This window comes from Lepidochelys olivacea (assembly GCF_965140295.1).
Source record: "Lepidochelys olivacea isolate rLepOli2 genome assembly, chromosome: 2".
Classification (NCBI taxonomy): domain Eukaryota; kingdom Metazoa; phylum Chordata; order Testudines; family Cheloniidae; genus Lepidochelys; species Lepidochelys olivacea.
Genome location: NC_140412.1, coordinates 92279436 through 92297543, shown reverse-complemented (window position 1 = coordinate 92297543; position 18108 = coordinate 92279436). Strand labels below are relative to the sequence as shown.

Below are 18108 nucleotides of genomic sequence, written 5' to 3'. Positions count from 1 at the left end.
ACAGTTATTCTGCATTTGTTCGTGCAGAAATTCTTTTTTAAACAACGCATGCCATGTGGAACAATCTTCTCTTGCTTCAGCAGCTGAGCTTGTAAATTCATTATACCAAATAGCTGCACAAGCACCTGTGCATACACATCTACAGTGAAAGTATGAGATAACAGAAAATGTTATGCTAGTGCATATTTTTAGTCCTGCAATTTCAAATGTTTATACTTTATTTTAAAAATAATCATAAAGGTTAACTTACATACCACACTTTAAACTCTGACATTCAGGCATTTCAGTTATCATGAAGATGTAACACTGTATACTGGTTGGGCAAAGAGAAGTGCTTTGGGGTTTTGTTTGTTTTTCCCAACTGCACACTGCACAAGCTTTTTACTCCTCACTCTCAGGCCAGTAACCAGAAGCTGTAACTTAAAATAGAACAGCAAGGAGTCAACTTCAAGCAGTTCTCAATTCTACCAACACTCCTGCACGTGGTTAACTTTAAAAGGGGAGCAGACCCTCTGAAGTGAATGGGAATACTCTCACACTGTTAAAGCATGTGCTTGAGTGTTGCAGAATATTGGGAAATTTCAATTCAAATCTTGCGTAAAGTTGTAGTATGTTAAAATAAGGGGTAGAACAGCAACCGTTTTGCAGTCTTAAAGATAATCTGTTATTGATTTTTGAGCAATTGGGCTTGGACCATTTTTGGTATTTAGCACAAAGGTCTAACTTTTTTTTCTGCTTTTTAAAAAATTTTCGGTATGGGGAATGGCAACACCAGGCTCTGCTGTTCTTTTGCTCGTGAACACAGCAGGGGCTCTGAGAATGTGTATCAATGCCTTGCACCTCAACTGAAAGGGCAGGAGGCATTGAATCTTAAGACATCTGTGACGTAAAATGCTTATCACTGAGTATACAAAAGTCAGTGACAATCATTTTAAAAAGTTCCCCTCTCACTTCCTTACCTTTCAAACATTTGGCCCCTTTTGATGTAATTTCATACAAAACCTGTACTTCCAATTTAAAAATGGAGGGGGAAAAAAAAAAACTTACTTTCAGTCTTTATATATCATAAGCCAGTAAAAGTGTACCAGATAAGACTTTTCGTGGTCACTCAACTATAGAAGTCACAATCAGCAAGCTGTCTTATTTTTAAACAAGATTTGGCTGTTAGTATGTATTCAAAGGAAACAATACACTAAATTTGAGTTTTAAGCCTTCTGAAGAAAAAGTTGCTTAATTCACCCCCATGTGCCCTACTGTAAGTGTGTATTAGATTAGACATTTGCATCAGAAAGGCTCTTTTATCATAATAGTATTCCTTTTGATAAAAAAAGCAAATACAAATCTTTTAAAATAAGTTTAATTGATCTACCTAATTATAAAATTTATTTTATGCAATGAGGTGGAAAATTCTACGTGACCAAACATGCCTAATTAAACTTCTACTGTAGTATATACAGGAATATTTTCTTTTATTTTAGATGTCAATTCCAATTATCTGTTAGAGCTCTAGAACAGTTTCTTGAAGGCATGTTGAACTTTGATGACACATTTATCGATGTGATATATTGTATAACAAACTCACCACCACAATAAACAGAATACAAAAAACCCCCAACTTTTAGATAGGCACTTTAAAGTCAACCCTCTCTCTCTCTATATATATATATACATATAGAGAGAGAGCTCACAGTTAATGCTGCTTGTGTGTAGTCACAGTTCGTCAAAGGATACAAAACAGTAGAGCTAATATCCCTTTGATGCACAAGCACAAACATTAGGTTCCAAATACTGTGGTGTTTGCAAAACATGCAAGAAAGCCCTGATTTTTGAAAATCTTTTGGAGGAAAAGTGAAAAATGAAAGCAGCCAAAAACTGAAGCATTTACAATCATCTGAGTAAGGCCCTTTAGGATTTATTTTAAATACGTATATTAAACCCCTTCGTTCTCAGGTAAAAGGTTAAGAGGCTGAGAGATATATCGTCTGCTTGGGTGAGGATACTGGTGGTTGGCAGTGTCAGCATCGCAAGAGTGCTCTATCAGAGGAGGAGGAGGTAGGAGCTGGGCATAACTGGACCATCTCGATCCAGCCCGTGGGGAATCCAGAGGGGGAAAGAAATACCTGAAACAATTAAGACAGGAACAAAACACCAAAACAAAAAACAAACAAAAAAAAAACAGAAGAAAAAGAGAAAAGTAGTAAATACAAGGAGAACCAAAGGGGAGAAAAGACATGCTGGAAAAAAAAAGCTTCAGTATATCCATGCCAAAACCAATGAAACATAACAGCAGAAATCAAGGCCCTCATTGAAAACAAGATTGATTGAACAAGTCTAGAAACTGTTCTTTAAGGAAAAAAAGTATACTCTTTTCCAGTGAAAGCCTCATAAAAAAGATTATAAATACATTCCTAATATGCATTTTACACAGAAACAAGTTACTTTGTAAATTAAAAGGATTTTCTAACACAGCTATCAACATCTTTGATTCACACAGTTCTCCTAGAATTTCATGCAACTTATTAACAGAGACTTTAATAATGCTTCATTTGCAACACCAGGCAGACATTAAATATTATGCAAGTACACATGCAGCATTTGCATCCAACTCAGATCAATTTTACTGCAAGTTTCTAGATCAGATGTAAAAACATGAGATTGTTTTTATAATATTTAGATATCACAATATACATTTACAAGGAAGGACTACTCTTTTCAATTAAATACAATCTTTGTATGTATTTACATATTTCTGCAGAAACCTCAGAACAAGCTTAAGATTTCTGTTCAACACAATGCTCAGAGTATGCCATTTCATGTAATTGTTTTGCCAACTTCTATTAAGACTTACCCGTAACATTTATGCATTTTAATAGAACTATTAAAATATTTGTAGACATTATCTATCTTACTTTTTGCTCTGAGAATATTTACAGAATGGCATGGCCAAGTAATTAATAAAATCCTGGGACAATCCATATTTAAAGATGCATGTTTATCTGAATTTGTGTGTTTTCTAGATTACTGTCAATTTCAGAATGTTGTGCTCAGAGGGAATCATAACTACTCCCTGGAATTACACCACAGGAACATACAAGCACATATCAGAAGAAAGAATGACAGCACTTGCTTCATTTCAAAGAAATGTTTTGTAACACCACACTAAGTTAAAGCTATTATCTGTACAGTTGTCAAATCACACTGTTCTCTTATTCCTTTAAGATTAACAGTTTCAGTATATTACAAAGTAATTACAAAGCTGTAATGTTTAGGAATCAATTATATATTTGAACACTACAAAATGGAAAACAAATCAACACTCAAAACAATTTTAATGAAAATTAATTGACTTTAATGGTCATTAAGCAGTCTTTTCCCTCCTCACACCCCAGCTAAGGACAACAAATCCTCTTAACCCATATACTAGTCCATTAGTTTCATGAGCTTTCTGGGAGGGAGGGGAGGGAGAGAACCTATTTTTGTGGAAATCTGTCTCAACAAGAACCCTCTCCAGTTATCCTTCTTTCAGAAGTTCCAACAGTGTCGAACTGCAATGGCTAGTACAAAAAGGTATACAGTGTATTTTTTAAAAGGCCTTTTGAATTGCGTTTAGTAGTTATCAAGCTGCTGGTGTCTTGGGAGAGGTCAAACGGCGTTGGGGAGGGGAAAAAAGTTCTCTTTCCATTCCTGTGTGCATGCAACAAGCAGCAAAACAGCAAAGTTACTCCAGTTAGGTTGATATCAGCTCTGTTTTCTGTTAAAAAGGACATAATACAAATGGAGAAGGGAAAATGCATCACAAATCTAGGCACACGTGGTTATCAGCACAATAAGAACACAGCACTACTGAGTGTTTCTAGTTATTTATTTTCATGTTTCAATCATTCCAAAACTATTTTTATCACTAACCCACAGTTTGGAAAGCATAAGTGGTATGATGTACTTATTCTGATAAATTTGATTTTCCAAAGATTGAAATCTTATTATAGTTTAATTGTCCCTTAGCTGCTTAAATGTACAATGCATTGAACATCAGCCTAAAAAGCAATCTAATGGTGGTCCAATCCTATTTGGTCAATAGTTAATATAAGCTTTGTTTTAAACTTAAAATCCACTAAAGCACATTATAGCTATGATTTTTACACTAACTTTCAAACCAATGTAATCACAAAGCAAAATAGGTAGGTAAATACTTTCTCACACAGTAAGGCTCTATCATAAAGGACAGGACCCAGTATAGTCAGAGATTCCATGGCCGAAGACTTCACAGTGGAATTCACCCCTGCTGCAGAATTGTGAACAAGTATCTTACATTTCTCTTTTTTTAAAAGTATGTTTCTAGTCCTTAGAATTGTGGAGATAACCTTGGAAACATACATCAATGAAGTGGTGGCTGCCTGAGTCTGCCGAGAGCCTGAAACAATAGCTCTAAGAGGTGTAAACTGTCCCATCCATCACAGTCAGGGCCCTGTGGCGTCTACAATTCCACAGCTGTAGAATACAGCATTTTTGCAAGATGATATCGAGTTCAACATTTTTGCTGCAACCAGCTGACTTTTGTCTTCCTGTCCTCCTGGGATTTGGTCTGCAGCTGCCTCTTGGCTCTCTAGCTTTCCCCACAAAGGAGAGTTAATTAGGTTATAGTGCATGATCCCTGCACTGTTCCATTGAGGGCCAGAGCTGGAGTTCAGCTTACAGCCAAGAGAAGGAGGAGCCAGAAGCATAGGCTGGCCAGCTGGGCTGCCAGGATAGCAGAGTAGCAGCCGACACTTGGGAAATCAGGGAGATAACCGGCTGAAGCCGGCTACAAGCTTCCCCCTTCCCTCGTACACACAAGGGAAGGAGCTTCTGAGCTGGGCCTCCTGGACAACATCGCGGGAGCCAAGGCTTGGGTTGTGGAGCCAGGCCACCTGGAGAGCACAGGAAAGATACCCATCCTCAAAAATAATCGCCATAAAAATAATTACTGAATTTTATGTGAATGAATATTTTGAACTATGAACCACAGTTGTATTTGCTTAAGAATGGAAATGAAAGTTATTTCACAATGATAGTATAAAATAATGTTTGCTGAAGAATTTGGAAATTTCTGCTGTGGAATTTGGTCCCATTGTGCTGCAGAGTACACAGAGCCCTGAAAAAGGGTACCTGCTATATGCTGGAATCTATGATTGCCTTACAAATGCAAAATTAAAGAATTTAGTAAGCACTTTTCTAAATTTTAGCATAACAGGAAAAAACACTAGTGCAATAATAAAAAACAAATATTACCACACCTAAAAACCATAAGAGACGCATCAGAACTGAGTGAAACTAAGAGTGAAATAGGTACACAAAAGATAGACTCTAGGAATTTTGAATACACTATGTATAAATTAGCCTACCTGCCAACAGCTGATCCATTTAATGAATTCTGTAGGCTTGTATTGGCTGAACCTAGAGAAGCATTAAACATTCCCTGCTGAGCACTACCATTGACTGGACTCCCATTACCTTTCAGTATACCAGTACACTTCCAGTTGTCCATGTAATTAGCTGCAAAATTACCAAAAAAAAAAATAGTTTTTATTTCCATCCCTAATCTCCAAGAACATTTGATAAGGTTACAACATTTTGGACAGATTCTCAGCTGGTATAAGTCAGTGAAATGCCACCAAAGTCAAAGGAGACAATTTCAGACAGCTGAGGATCTTGCTCTTTAACTGTTGACATTCTCTTCCCACACTATTTTTTGCAATTTCCTCTTTATTAAGCTTGAAAACTTCACTGTACAGTAAATCAGTAAAATACAAAGTTGTAAAGTTCAACCTTCCTGTAAGTAATTACGTACAAAAATGTTAGTACTGATAACATTACAAAGTATTAGTTGGACACATTAAAGATTAAGTAAGTATCTGTACTGTTCCCTGAGCAGGATCTGGGGATTGTAGATTTTTCACTCTTCTGCCATGAGGCGAAGACAGAAATTGTAACTTTGGTATTTTAGAGTTTTGTGTACATCTCACATTTATTCCTGACTGCAGTAGACATGTTCATGAGAAAAGGTCACATTAACTTCTACTACCTTAGTTAGAACAAACTGAACAATTCAGAAGACAAGTTCTGTTGGCTATTACTGTATTCTAAATCAAACAAAGCAAGTGCCCTCTGAGGGCCAGCAAACAAAAGATTTATTTTCTTTTCCAAACGCATGCAGCAACAGAAAGTCTTACAGTCCACGAACCAATTCAAAGGAACTTGCATTCCAGAAAACAATTAAGTTTTCCCGTAAGTACAGGTCAATCTTTAATCTTTCAGCATTGACAGAGCAACCTAAAATAGCTTAATGTGTGCCCCACAGAACTCTTACCTTTCCATAGTCTAACACAGCCATCATCACCAGATGATGCAAGCACTGTGCCTGTAATGTTCCAACTCACTCGCCAGACCTGGGAATTGTGATTATCAAACTGAGCTACTATCTGAATTTCAAATTTTGTTAGTCCTCCAGAAGAAGTCAATTCTTTCCTGTTAAGAAAAAAAAGCAGGTAAAATTTCTACATGCATCTGTATTTGAAGACAACAAACATTACTAATTCTGACCAAAGAAAATACAAATTGTCTTGAATGTGCAACAACAAAGGGGAGCTATGTTTTCCAAGAAGGTTTGTGACAATATTTTCTCAAACAACTAATAGTAAATGATGGTGAAAGAAAATTTTGTTGTGCTAGTTCATTGGTTGCCTTTAATAGGCTGCTAAGAGCAACCCTTTCTGGATAGGCTTATTAAAGTATTAAGCACTGATAATGTTTTGTTTTATCTCCAGAGCATATTAGCATAAAACTACACAACTATATGGTTTCATGTTAAGAAATCTGCTTCAAAAGCTCACCTTACGGGTTTCAGTGTGAAAATTCGTACATCTTTGGTAGCTACAGCTAAAATATGGAAGGATCTTCCCAGGTTCGGAGCAAATGCAATATCATGTACAGGATCAGTGACTGTCATAAGAGTTTCTGCTTTTGCATACTTCCTGAGGAGCAACAGACAGGTTATTCGTTTGATGAGTGCCGACATCATAGCCAGTGATGCAAATAAATGGAGTAGACAGAGGGAATTACTGTACAGAGAAGGGTCCAGCAATCAAATATAAATTAAAAAGAAAAATTATTAATTTTATAGTTACAAAATAATATCTTTTAATTCATGTAATCTGTGTTCAATTGTCTGCCTCCTTTGCTATATAATAAGCATCTTTTGTACTATAGTCCAATTCTGCTTTATCAGAGTAAATTATATTAGATTTGCTCTACTGTCATTGCAGACAGAATCTGGCCCAGAATGAGGTATGAATCCTCAGGATTTTCCTGCCTCATGCACTATTCAACAGGCACACTGAATAAAGCAGGATTCTAATCTGATCACATAATTAAATAGTTTATCATAAAATTAAGGTTTCATATGCACATCTGTGCATTTTCTTACTGGAGTGCATAAATTTAACAAATCTAATGCTTTCTTAATAGATTTCAAAGAATTCTGATGATTCACAGGATTTTCTACCATCAACTTTGAAAATATTTTACAGGTAAATAAATTTTTTAAAAGGTCATGGAGTAACAATCATTGTTCATATTAGCATTTAAAAAATGGTATTCAAGCACAATGAACATTGGACTGTACCAACCTTGGCCCCAATCCTGCTAAGAGTTATATATATATATATATATGCTTAACTTTAAGCACATTAAGTAAATCTTTGCAGGATTGGGGCCATGGGACTGGGGCCTCAGATCTCTGCGTGAAAATCCTAGCGACACTCATTGGGTTTGTGTGTTCGGAATGGCACCACTAGCCATGGTCCATAACCATGAGATGCAACCTCAGCCAACATTCTGAGATTCTTCTCCTTCTACCCATTCCATGATACAGGAATATATGCAGCAACCACAATGAGGCAGTATTTCAAACATCATTTCAAACTTCTCACAATGTACATGTTTTATTACTCAAAAGTATATTTTATACTTCTATCCATGCACAATAGTAAGAATTATTTAATCACCATGTTGTTATAAACCAGCAAATAGCCATTCTAAACCCATTATAAAGATTATACAGTACAACCTCAGAGTTACGAACACCTTGGGAATGGAGGCCGTTCATAAATGTGTTGTAACTCTAAACAAAGCGTTATGGTCGTTCTTTCAAAAGTTTGCAACTGAACATTAACTTAATACAGCTTTGAAACTCTACAATACAGAAGAAAAAAGCTTTCCATTTTATTAGTAGTTTACTTTTAACAGTACTGTATTTGCTTTTTTTCTCTTTTGGTTTCTGCTGCTGCCTGATCCTGTACCTCTGGTACCAAAGGACGTGTGTGGTTGACTGGTCGGTTTGTAACTCTGAAGTACTACTGTATTGGTTAATTCCTTAGTTTACCTGGTGTTTTCATTGTATTCATAAATCTGAACCTTAGCCAGTATATTTGGACTGTTGTCATCACTTCCTACAGCTATCATCGGAGAATGAGCTCGAGAGCTGCAAGTGAAAAATAAGTGCCATTACATTTACAAATTACTATCATGTGTAACACAATTTAAGCTATTTTAAGTATTACAGATTTAAAAAATTAAAAATGTTAATTAGATTGCAAAGTCAAGCACTCGAAAGTTAAGAAATGGCAAGATTTTCAGCTGGCCGTGCAACCATCATTCCGTCCCCCAGAATGACCATCCTCAGTGAATGAGACTGTGGAAAAAACAGCATGAAACTGAAGACTATCATATAATGCTGTCAAGGTTCCTTCCCCACTCTGAACTCTAGGGTACAGATGTGGGGACCTGCATGAAAGACCCCCTAAGCTTATTCTTACCAGCTTAGGTTAAATAGCTTCCCCAAGGTACAAACTTTGCCCTTTCCTTGAACCGTATGCTGCCACCACCAAGCGTTTTAAACAAAGAACAGGGAAAGAGCCCACTTGGAGACGTCTTCCCGCAAAATATACCCCCAAGCCCTACACTCCCCTTCCTGGGGAACGCTTGATAAGAATCCTCACCAATTTGTACAGGTGAACACAGACCCAAACCCTTGGATCTTAAGAACAACGAAAAATCAATCAGGTTCTTAAAAGAAGAATTTTAATTAAAGAAAAGATAAAAGAATCACCTCTGTAAAATCAGGATGGTAAATACCTTACAGGGTAATCAGATTCAAAACATAGAGAATCCCTCTAGGCAAAACCTTAAGTTACAAAAAGACACATAAACAGGAATATACATTCCATCCAGCACAGCTTATTCTACCAGTCATTAAACGAAAGGAAATCTAAGGCATGTTCTAGCTAGATTACTTACTTACTAAACAGGAGTTGAAAGGCTGCATTTCTAATCTGTTCCAGGCAAAAGCATCACCAGATAGATCCTTTGTTCCACCCCCCACTCAAGATTTGAAAGTATCTTGTCCCCTCATTGGTCATTTTGGGTCAGGTGCCAGTGAGGTTACCTTAGCTTCTTAACCCTTTACAGGTGAATGGGTTTTGCGTCTGGCCAGGAGGGATTTTATAGCACTGTATACAGAAAGGTGGTTACCCTTCCCTTTATATTTATGACAAATGCATATAAACATGGAGATAGAATTGGGGTTGTAATCATAAATTGGGCATTTCCTAACTTGCAAGTGTTTGTCTTTGCAACCTAAATAACATTTTTAACTACTAATTTGATGTGTAATTTCTTAGTGTTTTTAAGTAAAGTCAAAGGTAAAATAAACTGTATAACTTTTAACAGCTTCCACCTCACATAATGAATCAGGAATGTCTGAACCTGAACCTTCAGTACTGAAGCACAGATTACTACTATGTGAGCTAAACACATTCGCTGTCTCCAGGAGAAGACTATTGTTTCAAAAGAAGGGGTGGGTTGCCAGGTCCAAAGGTGAAAAATCCAAGGAACTGTAGCCCTGTCTGTGTCCCCTTGCCCCATTCCTGGTGTTGGGGGAACTCTTGTCCCAAGTGTTTCCCCCCCATAGAGGAGACTGGTGTCATGCACTGGGTCTAGGAGTAGCCTGGTAGGGACCCATCCTGTCTTCCATTCCGTCCCTCCCTAAGAGATGGAGGAGCCGCTTCCCCCATGGGGCTATATAGGGTTTACGGAGTGAGCCCAGACCACGTCTCTTTTAAGTTCCCCTCGTTCCCCAAAGGCGGCTTTGACAGGTCACTGGGTATTCCCTGTTCAGCATGTGTTACTGCTTTAGCAGTAGCATCAACCTGGCCTCAATGTTCAGTGACTTGGGAAGTCTTATAACATTTTCCTGAAGAATACAAGTGACAGAAAGGAAATGGTAATATTTAACACTGTATCTCAGGCAAATCTGAATGCTGTTTCATGAAACAAAGAAAAGACTTCTGTAGCCCAAACAGATTCCTCCTGTTAAATATCAACAGCCTGCTGAAAACAACAAAGGAGAGTTTCTCAAAGAAAGCTCTCAAGAATCCTTTATAACAAAATTAGGCAAGCTTAATGTAGGGGTCACTACACCCCCAACCCCACAATTATCATTCATTCTCAAACTCTCAGACACTTATGATTTGATCCAACCAAACTAGGTCAAAGTCTTTAGTAAAGTTTTCTTCTAGACCTGACAAAATCTTTTGTATTTTTTCTGCATTAATAAGTTTTAGACAAACTAATCTTTGGACTTTTCTTCCATTCATTCTTTAAACCTGTTTAAGTGATACTGTATAACTTACCTTGATGGATTCCAAGAAATGCAACTGCAGCTTAGCTTACATGAGATTTCATGCTGCAGTGACCACTGACTGAGATTCATAACATCTGGAGCTTCATATATCCTCACTACGCCATCTGCCGAACAGGTTGCTAACATAAGACCCATATGCTTGGGAGCAAACTTCACATCTGTAACAGATGTCCTACTGTCTACCAGAGTGGTCCTTTTTACCTGAAAGTAAATGCAGTAATCGTTAAAGAAAAAAATGCTTCTGAGCGTCCATCAATTATTTAGTCACCAGTTTAGGATGCAATTATGTGGCCATATAAATTGTCATATACTAGTGCTCCAAGGTCTAGAGTTTAATCTTAAAAAACCCTAATGGCTTGCCTACAGACACCTTCAGCACCAGTGTAACTATACTGGTTAAGAAACATATACAGTTAAATTAGTCAAATCTATTGTAGGCACAGTTATATCCATATAAAAGTGTTAATATTGATATAGCTTGATTTGGCAAGTTTACCAAAACCAGTTTCTAACCAAATAGTTAAATCAGTGTACGAACTATGTATGTAGGCCAGCAAATACCGTCAAGCTCTAAGTTTGGAAACAATCTTGAAAATGTGGAACAAATGTGCACTGACAAGTATATATGCCTGAATTTGCAGACATCTTGAAACCATATGTCCGGGAGACGTGAAATGCTCTGTTCATATGTTGACTCTGAGGTCTAATGATGATGCTTTCAAATATCAATATTGTTAACTATTTCACTGTTGATCATTTCAGCAGAAACATCAAGATAATATACTACTTTGTTCTTGGAGATAGTTTCAGGTAGCTACAGTGGGGCAGATAATTTGTTACGGTTTATTGGGATGAGAAATTTCAATTCCTTCCCCCATATTTAGAGTAATCACCCCTTCTGCCAAAAAGGTGAGAGAGCATATGCATGCACACAGAGATACATTTCCTCACCTGTATCAAAGCCTGTTTCCTGTGCACCAAAAAACCACCAAAATCAGCTTCCACCCCTGTTTTTGAGTGCCAAAAGCCATAAATATCCCCTATGCAGAAGTCAAACCTTCAACTTTATCCCCGCCCATCATATTTAGTGTAATTATACATTTTCAATACAAAAATTTTGCACGATAAAATTGGTAACAGCCTAAAATGGGCTGAATATCATAATAAAGGATACCATACTTATTGTTACATGCTGCACTGACTGTGGGGGTAGGTGGGAACAGTCCTACATAATTCTGGGATTCCTGCTGCATAGAAAGGGTCTATTGTGCAATACAGAACATTAGAATTTTGAGGTAAACACTTTTTCCTCAGTGGATATTTTTTGAACAGAGAGACGGGATACCAAAGTAAAATGTATAATATAAAAAGATTCCAAATTTAGAGCTGCAGACATCACTCTATAATGAAGCTGACAAAAGGAAACATTTTCGCTTGATGTTAGGAAACACTTAATAGCGACATCTATTTGTCAGGTTGCATGCTGAAAACCATGCCAGTCATTTCAAACGAGCCTAGACAAAGTACAATCCTAAATTAACAAGGGAAACTGTCAAATAAATGACTACTATTTTATATTAACAGAAAAGCTCCATAGAAAAGGACAAACTTTCTCTAGCTCTATTTGGGAATCAAAAATGGGTTGAAGAAAAGAAAACTCCCACCAGATTACAATAACTTGCAGTTTGGAACAATTTCTAATTTAGCCAAGTTCAGTCCTCTATTTAATTCTGGAGTTTTAGCAGCTGAAATCTGTGGTCCTTAATACTTAACAATCAATAGATGAGGCATAAAATATAGGAGAATTAAAGTATGTGCATCTCAAAACTAACAACAACATTTCAGGTCTCACCCAGTGACTCTGCCCTCGAAGTTTATCATTCGACTCTCCCACTATCTCTTCCCACACTACAGCAGTTCTGTCAAAAGAGCAGGAGGCCAGGACCTGTCCAAACTCAGGATGAGCCCATGTCACACGCCACACGGACCCACTGTGTGTCTGGGAAATAAAAAAAAAACATTGTAGCCTACAGAATGCATATTTCACTTGCAATCATGGGAAATTTAAAGTTAATATCTTATTTTTAAGTATATCAAGTTTTCTAGGGAGGTAAGAAATTACAGCTATAAAAGCAAAAAGTAACAAATCTAAAAGGCTTTTAGAGTACTTCTTTGAAGTGAATCCTCACTGACAAGGCTCCAAATTCTACATCAGCTACACTACTTATTGAAAACCATGTTCAAAATTCCTTAATATCTGGAAAGATTAACTACTATAAGTTAACCAATAAGGTATATGGGTTTATTTCTCAAGTTTAGAAATTACTACTATATCCCTAAATTTGAAGAAGTGGTTAAGAAGCTAAAGAATATGTCTTAACACAGAAATTAAAGCTATATTTTAAACTGCCATATGCTGCTGCCATCATCTCTGACTTCATGGGCACTTCTCCAAAGTCCATACTGAATACAGCTGATTTTACTTCCTGCGTGCTGCTCCTTTTTCAAGTCTCTCTGACTGCCTACTTCTTTTCTTAAGAGGAAAGGACTCCAAAAGCTTCACTTGGATTTCCAACTTTAGAATTACAAGATTTTGATACACTAATTCCTATTATACAAACTACAGTACAACTCAAAAGTTGACCACCTCAGTACTCTTGTGTAACTATGTGGATTGGCCTCACTGAGAAGCTCTTCTCAGAAAAAAAATACGGAAAAGTCATGTCCTAATACTAGACTCCTTCAAATCCATGGATATCTGCAATACATCTGTGGATGCGGACACCCGCAGACCATTTTTGCAGATTGGATGTGGAGATAAATTTTGTATCTCCGCAGGGCTCTCTACCTATAAGAGGTAAGAGTTGATAAAATGACTTTTTGCCACTTTCATTTTCATGTCCCATAATGAGACTAGAACAGGGGTAGGCAAACTTTTTGGCCTAAGGGCCACATCTGGGTGGGAAAATTGCATGCAGGGCCATGAATATAGGGCTGGGGTAGAAGTGCGGGAGGGGGTCCAGGTGGGGGCTCAGGGCAGGGGGTTGGGATGCAGGAGGGGTGCAGGGTGTGGCAGAGGGCTCAGGGTGCGGCCTCCGACCCAGCATCACTTACCCTGAGCAGCTGCAGGGTGGCAGCGGCGCACAACAGGGCTAAGGCAGGCTCCCTGCCTGCCCTAGCCCCCCGCCGCTCCCAGAAGTGGCCAGCACCACATCCCTACAGCCCAGGCAGGTAGCCAGAGGGCTCCATGCACTGCCCTCACCTGCAGGTACCTCCCCCAAAGCTCCCAGTGGCCACGGTTCCCCGTTCCCAGCCAATGGGAGCTGCAGGGGGCAGTACCTGCAGGCGAGGGCAGCGCGCTGAACCCTCTGCCCCCAACCCCCTCCGGCCCCAGGGACCACAGGGACATGGTGCCGGTCGCTTCCAGGAGCGGCGTGGGGCCAGGGAGCCTGCCTGAGCCCTGATGCGCCAAAGGACTGGCAATCCGGCCCGCAGGCCATAGTTTGCCCTCCCCTGAACTAGAAAACAGTCCCAGCGACACACTGCAAAGTCTGAGCAACAATAACCAAAACTCTCTATTGTATTTTCTCCCTTCTGGCTCCTGAAGGTACTGCACATTTACTAAACATATCTGTAAATGTAATAAAGTCTATAGTAAAAGACCTCACTACAGCTTCTGCTCTTTAAAACTTTGAGAAGTGAGGTGAGACTGGTGGACTTTTTAAAATGAGAACAACTGGATTTGCAGATTAGCAAGATGATAATCAGGGAGTTTCTACTGTACAAAACTATGAGCCAGCAAATACTTCAGTAAAATGATTTACTGACAAAATACTGGCATAAACATTCATAGTTATACTGAAATAATAATGCTTACCTTCCAGCTGGCAGTACAGTGCCAATCCCCATTTTCACTTTTGTCCCAAACCTATTAAGAAACCAAAATGCAAACATATACTTTGTTAATCTAAGCATTTTCTTCCTGCAAGAAATGGAAAGTAAGCAAAGCTTACAAGACAGTCCTTGTACACAGAGGCACAATCCACATATACCAGGTAGTAACCTTTTCCCCCTGAAAACCCTGCCCATTCCTACATACCCTTGCATCTACATGGAGGCAGTTGCAGGACTAAGGTCATAAAAGCCATTTGAAAAATAGGAGCCTTATTTATTTTTGTATAAAAGAATTTATTAATAAAGGTACACAGCCTGCTCACTTCATCTTAATCTGAGAAGAGCATGAGAATTCCAAAAAATCTTAGTTTCACACTCTGTTACACTCAGGGTAAAAAGCTTATAACTACTAAGATGTGAAATTATGACTGCCTTCATGTGTGTAAAATTATATTATAATTAAAGGTTACTACTGTAAGGCTACTTTGTGCAAAGAAAAATCCAAAATGTTCCACTGTGTCCAAGCAGAAAGATAACTATATAACTGTAAACAAAACTTTAAAATGGCAAAATCTTAGCATTCCAAATACAGTGCTGAAAGTTGTAGCTTAACATTGATAAAGAGGTACTATTATAAATGGAAAGTAGTATTTTAGTGTTCACGCAATGAACTCTAGAGCTAAATCTTCTATTCCAGTGGTTCTCAAACTTTTGTACTGGTGACCCTTTTCACATAGCAAGCCTCTGAGTGCGACCCCCCCCTTAATAAATTAAAAACATTTTTAAATATATTCAACACCATTATAAATGCTGGAGACAAAGCAGGGTTTGGGTTGGAGGCTGACAGTTCATGACCCCCCATGTAATAACCCTTGCGACCCCTGAGGGATCCTGACCCACAGTTTCATAGAATCACAGAATATCAGGGTTGGAAGGGACCCCAGAAGGTCATCTAGTCCAACCCCCTGCTCGAAGCAGGACCAATTCCCAGTTAAATCATCCCAGCCAGGGCTTTGTCAAGCCTGACCTTAAAAAACCTCTAAGGAAGGAGATTCTACCACCTCCCTAGGTAACGCATTCCAGTGTTTCACCACCCTCTTAGTGAACCCTGAGAACCCTGTTCTATTCTCAAGCATATTTCCCACTTTTATCAATCACCTGTAACTTCCTCAAGCGCATTTTCTTCAGGCAGAAGTTTTACAAACTTGTTCTCAGATCAAAGGTTGGTTGTTTTTTTAAGTTTGAGGTAAACTGGTCAAGTTATTTTTGAGCAGCAAAAGCATATGACTTCAAGACTTTGACCAGCATTCCATTAACTTCACATAACTTAAAAGCAACTGATACTATACATTTCCAATGTGCCATGATTTTAATCCTCACTTAGGGAGGAAAAAGCAAATTAAATGTGAAAGTTGAGTATTTTTTTAAAATTGTGGGAATTATAAAAGTACCTGTCTGAGCATACATGATAGAACATTTAACTCATTATTTTATGTTACCTCAGCTTAATTTTAAATCACATATAGTAGTACTATTAAATCTTCCAAACAATATAGAAAAGTTAAGTTTACTGTCACATCCATCCTCTACAGGAACCTGTTAACATTTTCTTTTCTTTAAGAAGAATAAAGGTAAATGCAATATGTTAATCTTAACTATATAAAAGAAAGCCTGAAAAATCATGTATTTGCAAGTCAGGAAATGCCAAAAGTTGACAGTTCCAAAAGCAATATGAACACCACAACATGCAAAATATTTTCTATTCTTGTTTCCTCTGCAAAGTGTAAAACTTAGTCTTTTTATAGTGTATATTTTAGGGTATGTGTAATAATATGTATCATTCATAATATATTAGGGCAAGGTAGAAAATCGCAAATAGAATACAGCATCATAGTGCACTGTGGTTAAACCTGGGCAGGAGAACCCTGACTACTTGCCATTTCTTGACTTGTGTGTTTGATTTCTTAGTTTTAACAATTGACAATTCGTACGTTTACTTATTACAGTAAATACAACAAAACTTCCTCACTGTGGCTTCCTCCTCACTGCTCTGCTAATAACGCAGTAAGGTGCTCGGACACTACCTTTCTTTTGCCCGCAGACTCTCACACCGGCTGCCTTTGACGCTTTGACCAGGACTAAGGGCTCGCTAGTTAGTTGGTGCGCGACACACGTGCCGGGGGTTAAAGGCTGGCTGGCTGCCCCCCTCACCGTGGCTCTGAGGGAGCTGCCAGGCGGAGACGAACAAAACATCAACGCTGGGCACCTCCCCGCGGAGGCCGTGGCGGGGAGCGGCAGGCCCGGCCCAGGGCGGCAGAGGCGATCTCGCCGCACTGGGAACGCGTGGCGGCCCAGTCCTGGCCGCGCCTCAGGGCCGCACACGGCGGGGGGGGGGGGGGGGGGGGGAAGCAGCGGGAGCTCCCACGGCACGGCTGAGCCTGGTGCTTCCCGCCCGCCGCCCGGGACCCCGCTTCCCGCCCTCCCCGGGACTGAGCGGCTGGCGCGCCCTGACGCCCGGCAGGAACGCAGCGGCGGGGCCCCCGCACCTTGACGCTCTGGTCGCTGGAGCAGGTCGCCATGCGCCGCCCGTGGAAGTCGAAGGAGACATCGTGGATGAGGTCGCGGTGATCGGCCGCGATGCTGCGCGCCACGAACATCCCCCAGCCTGGGCGGCGGCGGCAGCTTCCCTCCGAGCGCGCCGCTACGGCTTCCCCTGGCGCGGGGCAAGCGCGCCTCGCTCTCAGCCCCGCGCCAGAGCGAGGGTGGCTCGCGCGTGCATCTGCTCCCAGCGCGTGCGCACCAGGGAGCGTCCCTCGCGCTCTACCAGGGGCGAGCCGAGGCGTCGCGCGCGGCGCCGGGAAGGCTGTTGCCAAGCCCTTGGGAATCTGCGCGAGCGCAGCGTGGCCCTGCCCCGCCGCCTCCTACTGCGGCTGCGCGGGTCTAAGGCGAACACCACGAGGAGGCCTTGTGGCACCTTAGGGACTAACACATTTATTTGGGCCCAAGCGTTCGTGGGCGAGCACCAGGAGTGCGGGTGGGGGGTACCCTCCGGTATGCAGTACCAGCAAGAGGGTTTTAGCGGGTACGGGGTACTGGAAGGACTTGGAGAGGCTAGCCCCCGCGGGGGCCGGAGCTGCACTCAGTCTTTAGAGGAGCAGAATGTGGCTAGGGAGGGCATTCATTCTTTATATGGGTTTCACGGCACACTACATATGCTAACAAGCTTGAACCCTTTTTTAAAGTTTGTTAGCGTATGTATTGTGCTGTTAAAGTGGCCAGGAGTCCTCGAGAGAAGCCGTGCGGGGACGGAAGGTGTTTAAAAGGCAGGTTTTGATTCCTGCTCAAGCCTCTGGACCAGGGGTGGCCACCCTGGGCCTGAGAAGGAACCAGAATTTACCAATGTACATTGCCGAAGAGCCACAGTAATATGTCAGCAGCTCCCCTCCCCACCCCTCTCCTAGCGCTTCCCACTCACG

The 18108-nt window shown here is 40.2% G+C and overlaps 1 protein-coding gene across 3 annotated transcripts; it reads right to left on the bottom strand.

Annotated features, from left to right (window-relative positions):
* Window positions 1-200: 200 nt before the first annotated feature.
* On the bottom strand, window positions 201-17444 carry SEH1L (SEH1 like nucleoporin). 3 transcript variants are annotated; one of them, XM_084619538.1, is made up of 9 exons: window positions 17179-17444; window positions 14616-14666; window positions 12591-12737; window positions 10728-10939; window positions 8420-8518; window positions 6870-7010; window positions 6347-6504; window positions 5382-5532; window positions 201-2120 (listed from the first exon to the last, which is right to left on the bottom strand). In XM_084619538.1, the coding sequence occupies exons 1-9, from the start codon at window positions 17287-17289 to the stop codon at window positions 1931-1933; spliced, it is 1260 nt and encodes a 419-aa protein (XP_084475664.1). In that variant the 5' UTR covers window positions 17290-17444; the 3' UTR covers window positions 201-1930. The 3 variants fall into 3 exon arrangements, with proteins under 3 accessions (XP_084475664.1, XP_084475666.1, XP_084475665.1); XM_084619540.1 differs by lacking the exon at window positions 201-2120 and adding an exon at window positions 3327-3751 and having other exon boundaries at window positions 17179-17440; XM_084619539.1 differs by lacking the exon at window positions 201-2120 and adding an exon at window positions 3811-4907 and having other exon boundaries at window positions 17179-17442.
* Window positions 17445-18108: the final 664 nt, after the last annotated feature.

Excerpts from the sequence above, each read along its gene's own strand:
- SEH1L (XM_084619538.1), bottom strand. The coding sequence starts at position 17,289 with ATGTTCGTGGCGCGCAGCATCGCGGCCGATCACCGCGACCTCATCCAC. Across the intron at positions 14,667-17,178 it reads CCAGCGACCAGAGCGTCAAG|GTTTGGGACAAAAGTGAAAA; the intron begins GTGCGGGGGCCC and ends GTTTCTTAATAG. Across the intron at positions 10,940-12,590 it reads TTCGAGGGCAGAGTCACTGG|GTAAAAAGGACCACTCTGGT; the intron begins GTGAGACCTGAA and ends ATTTACTTTCAG.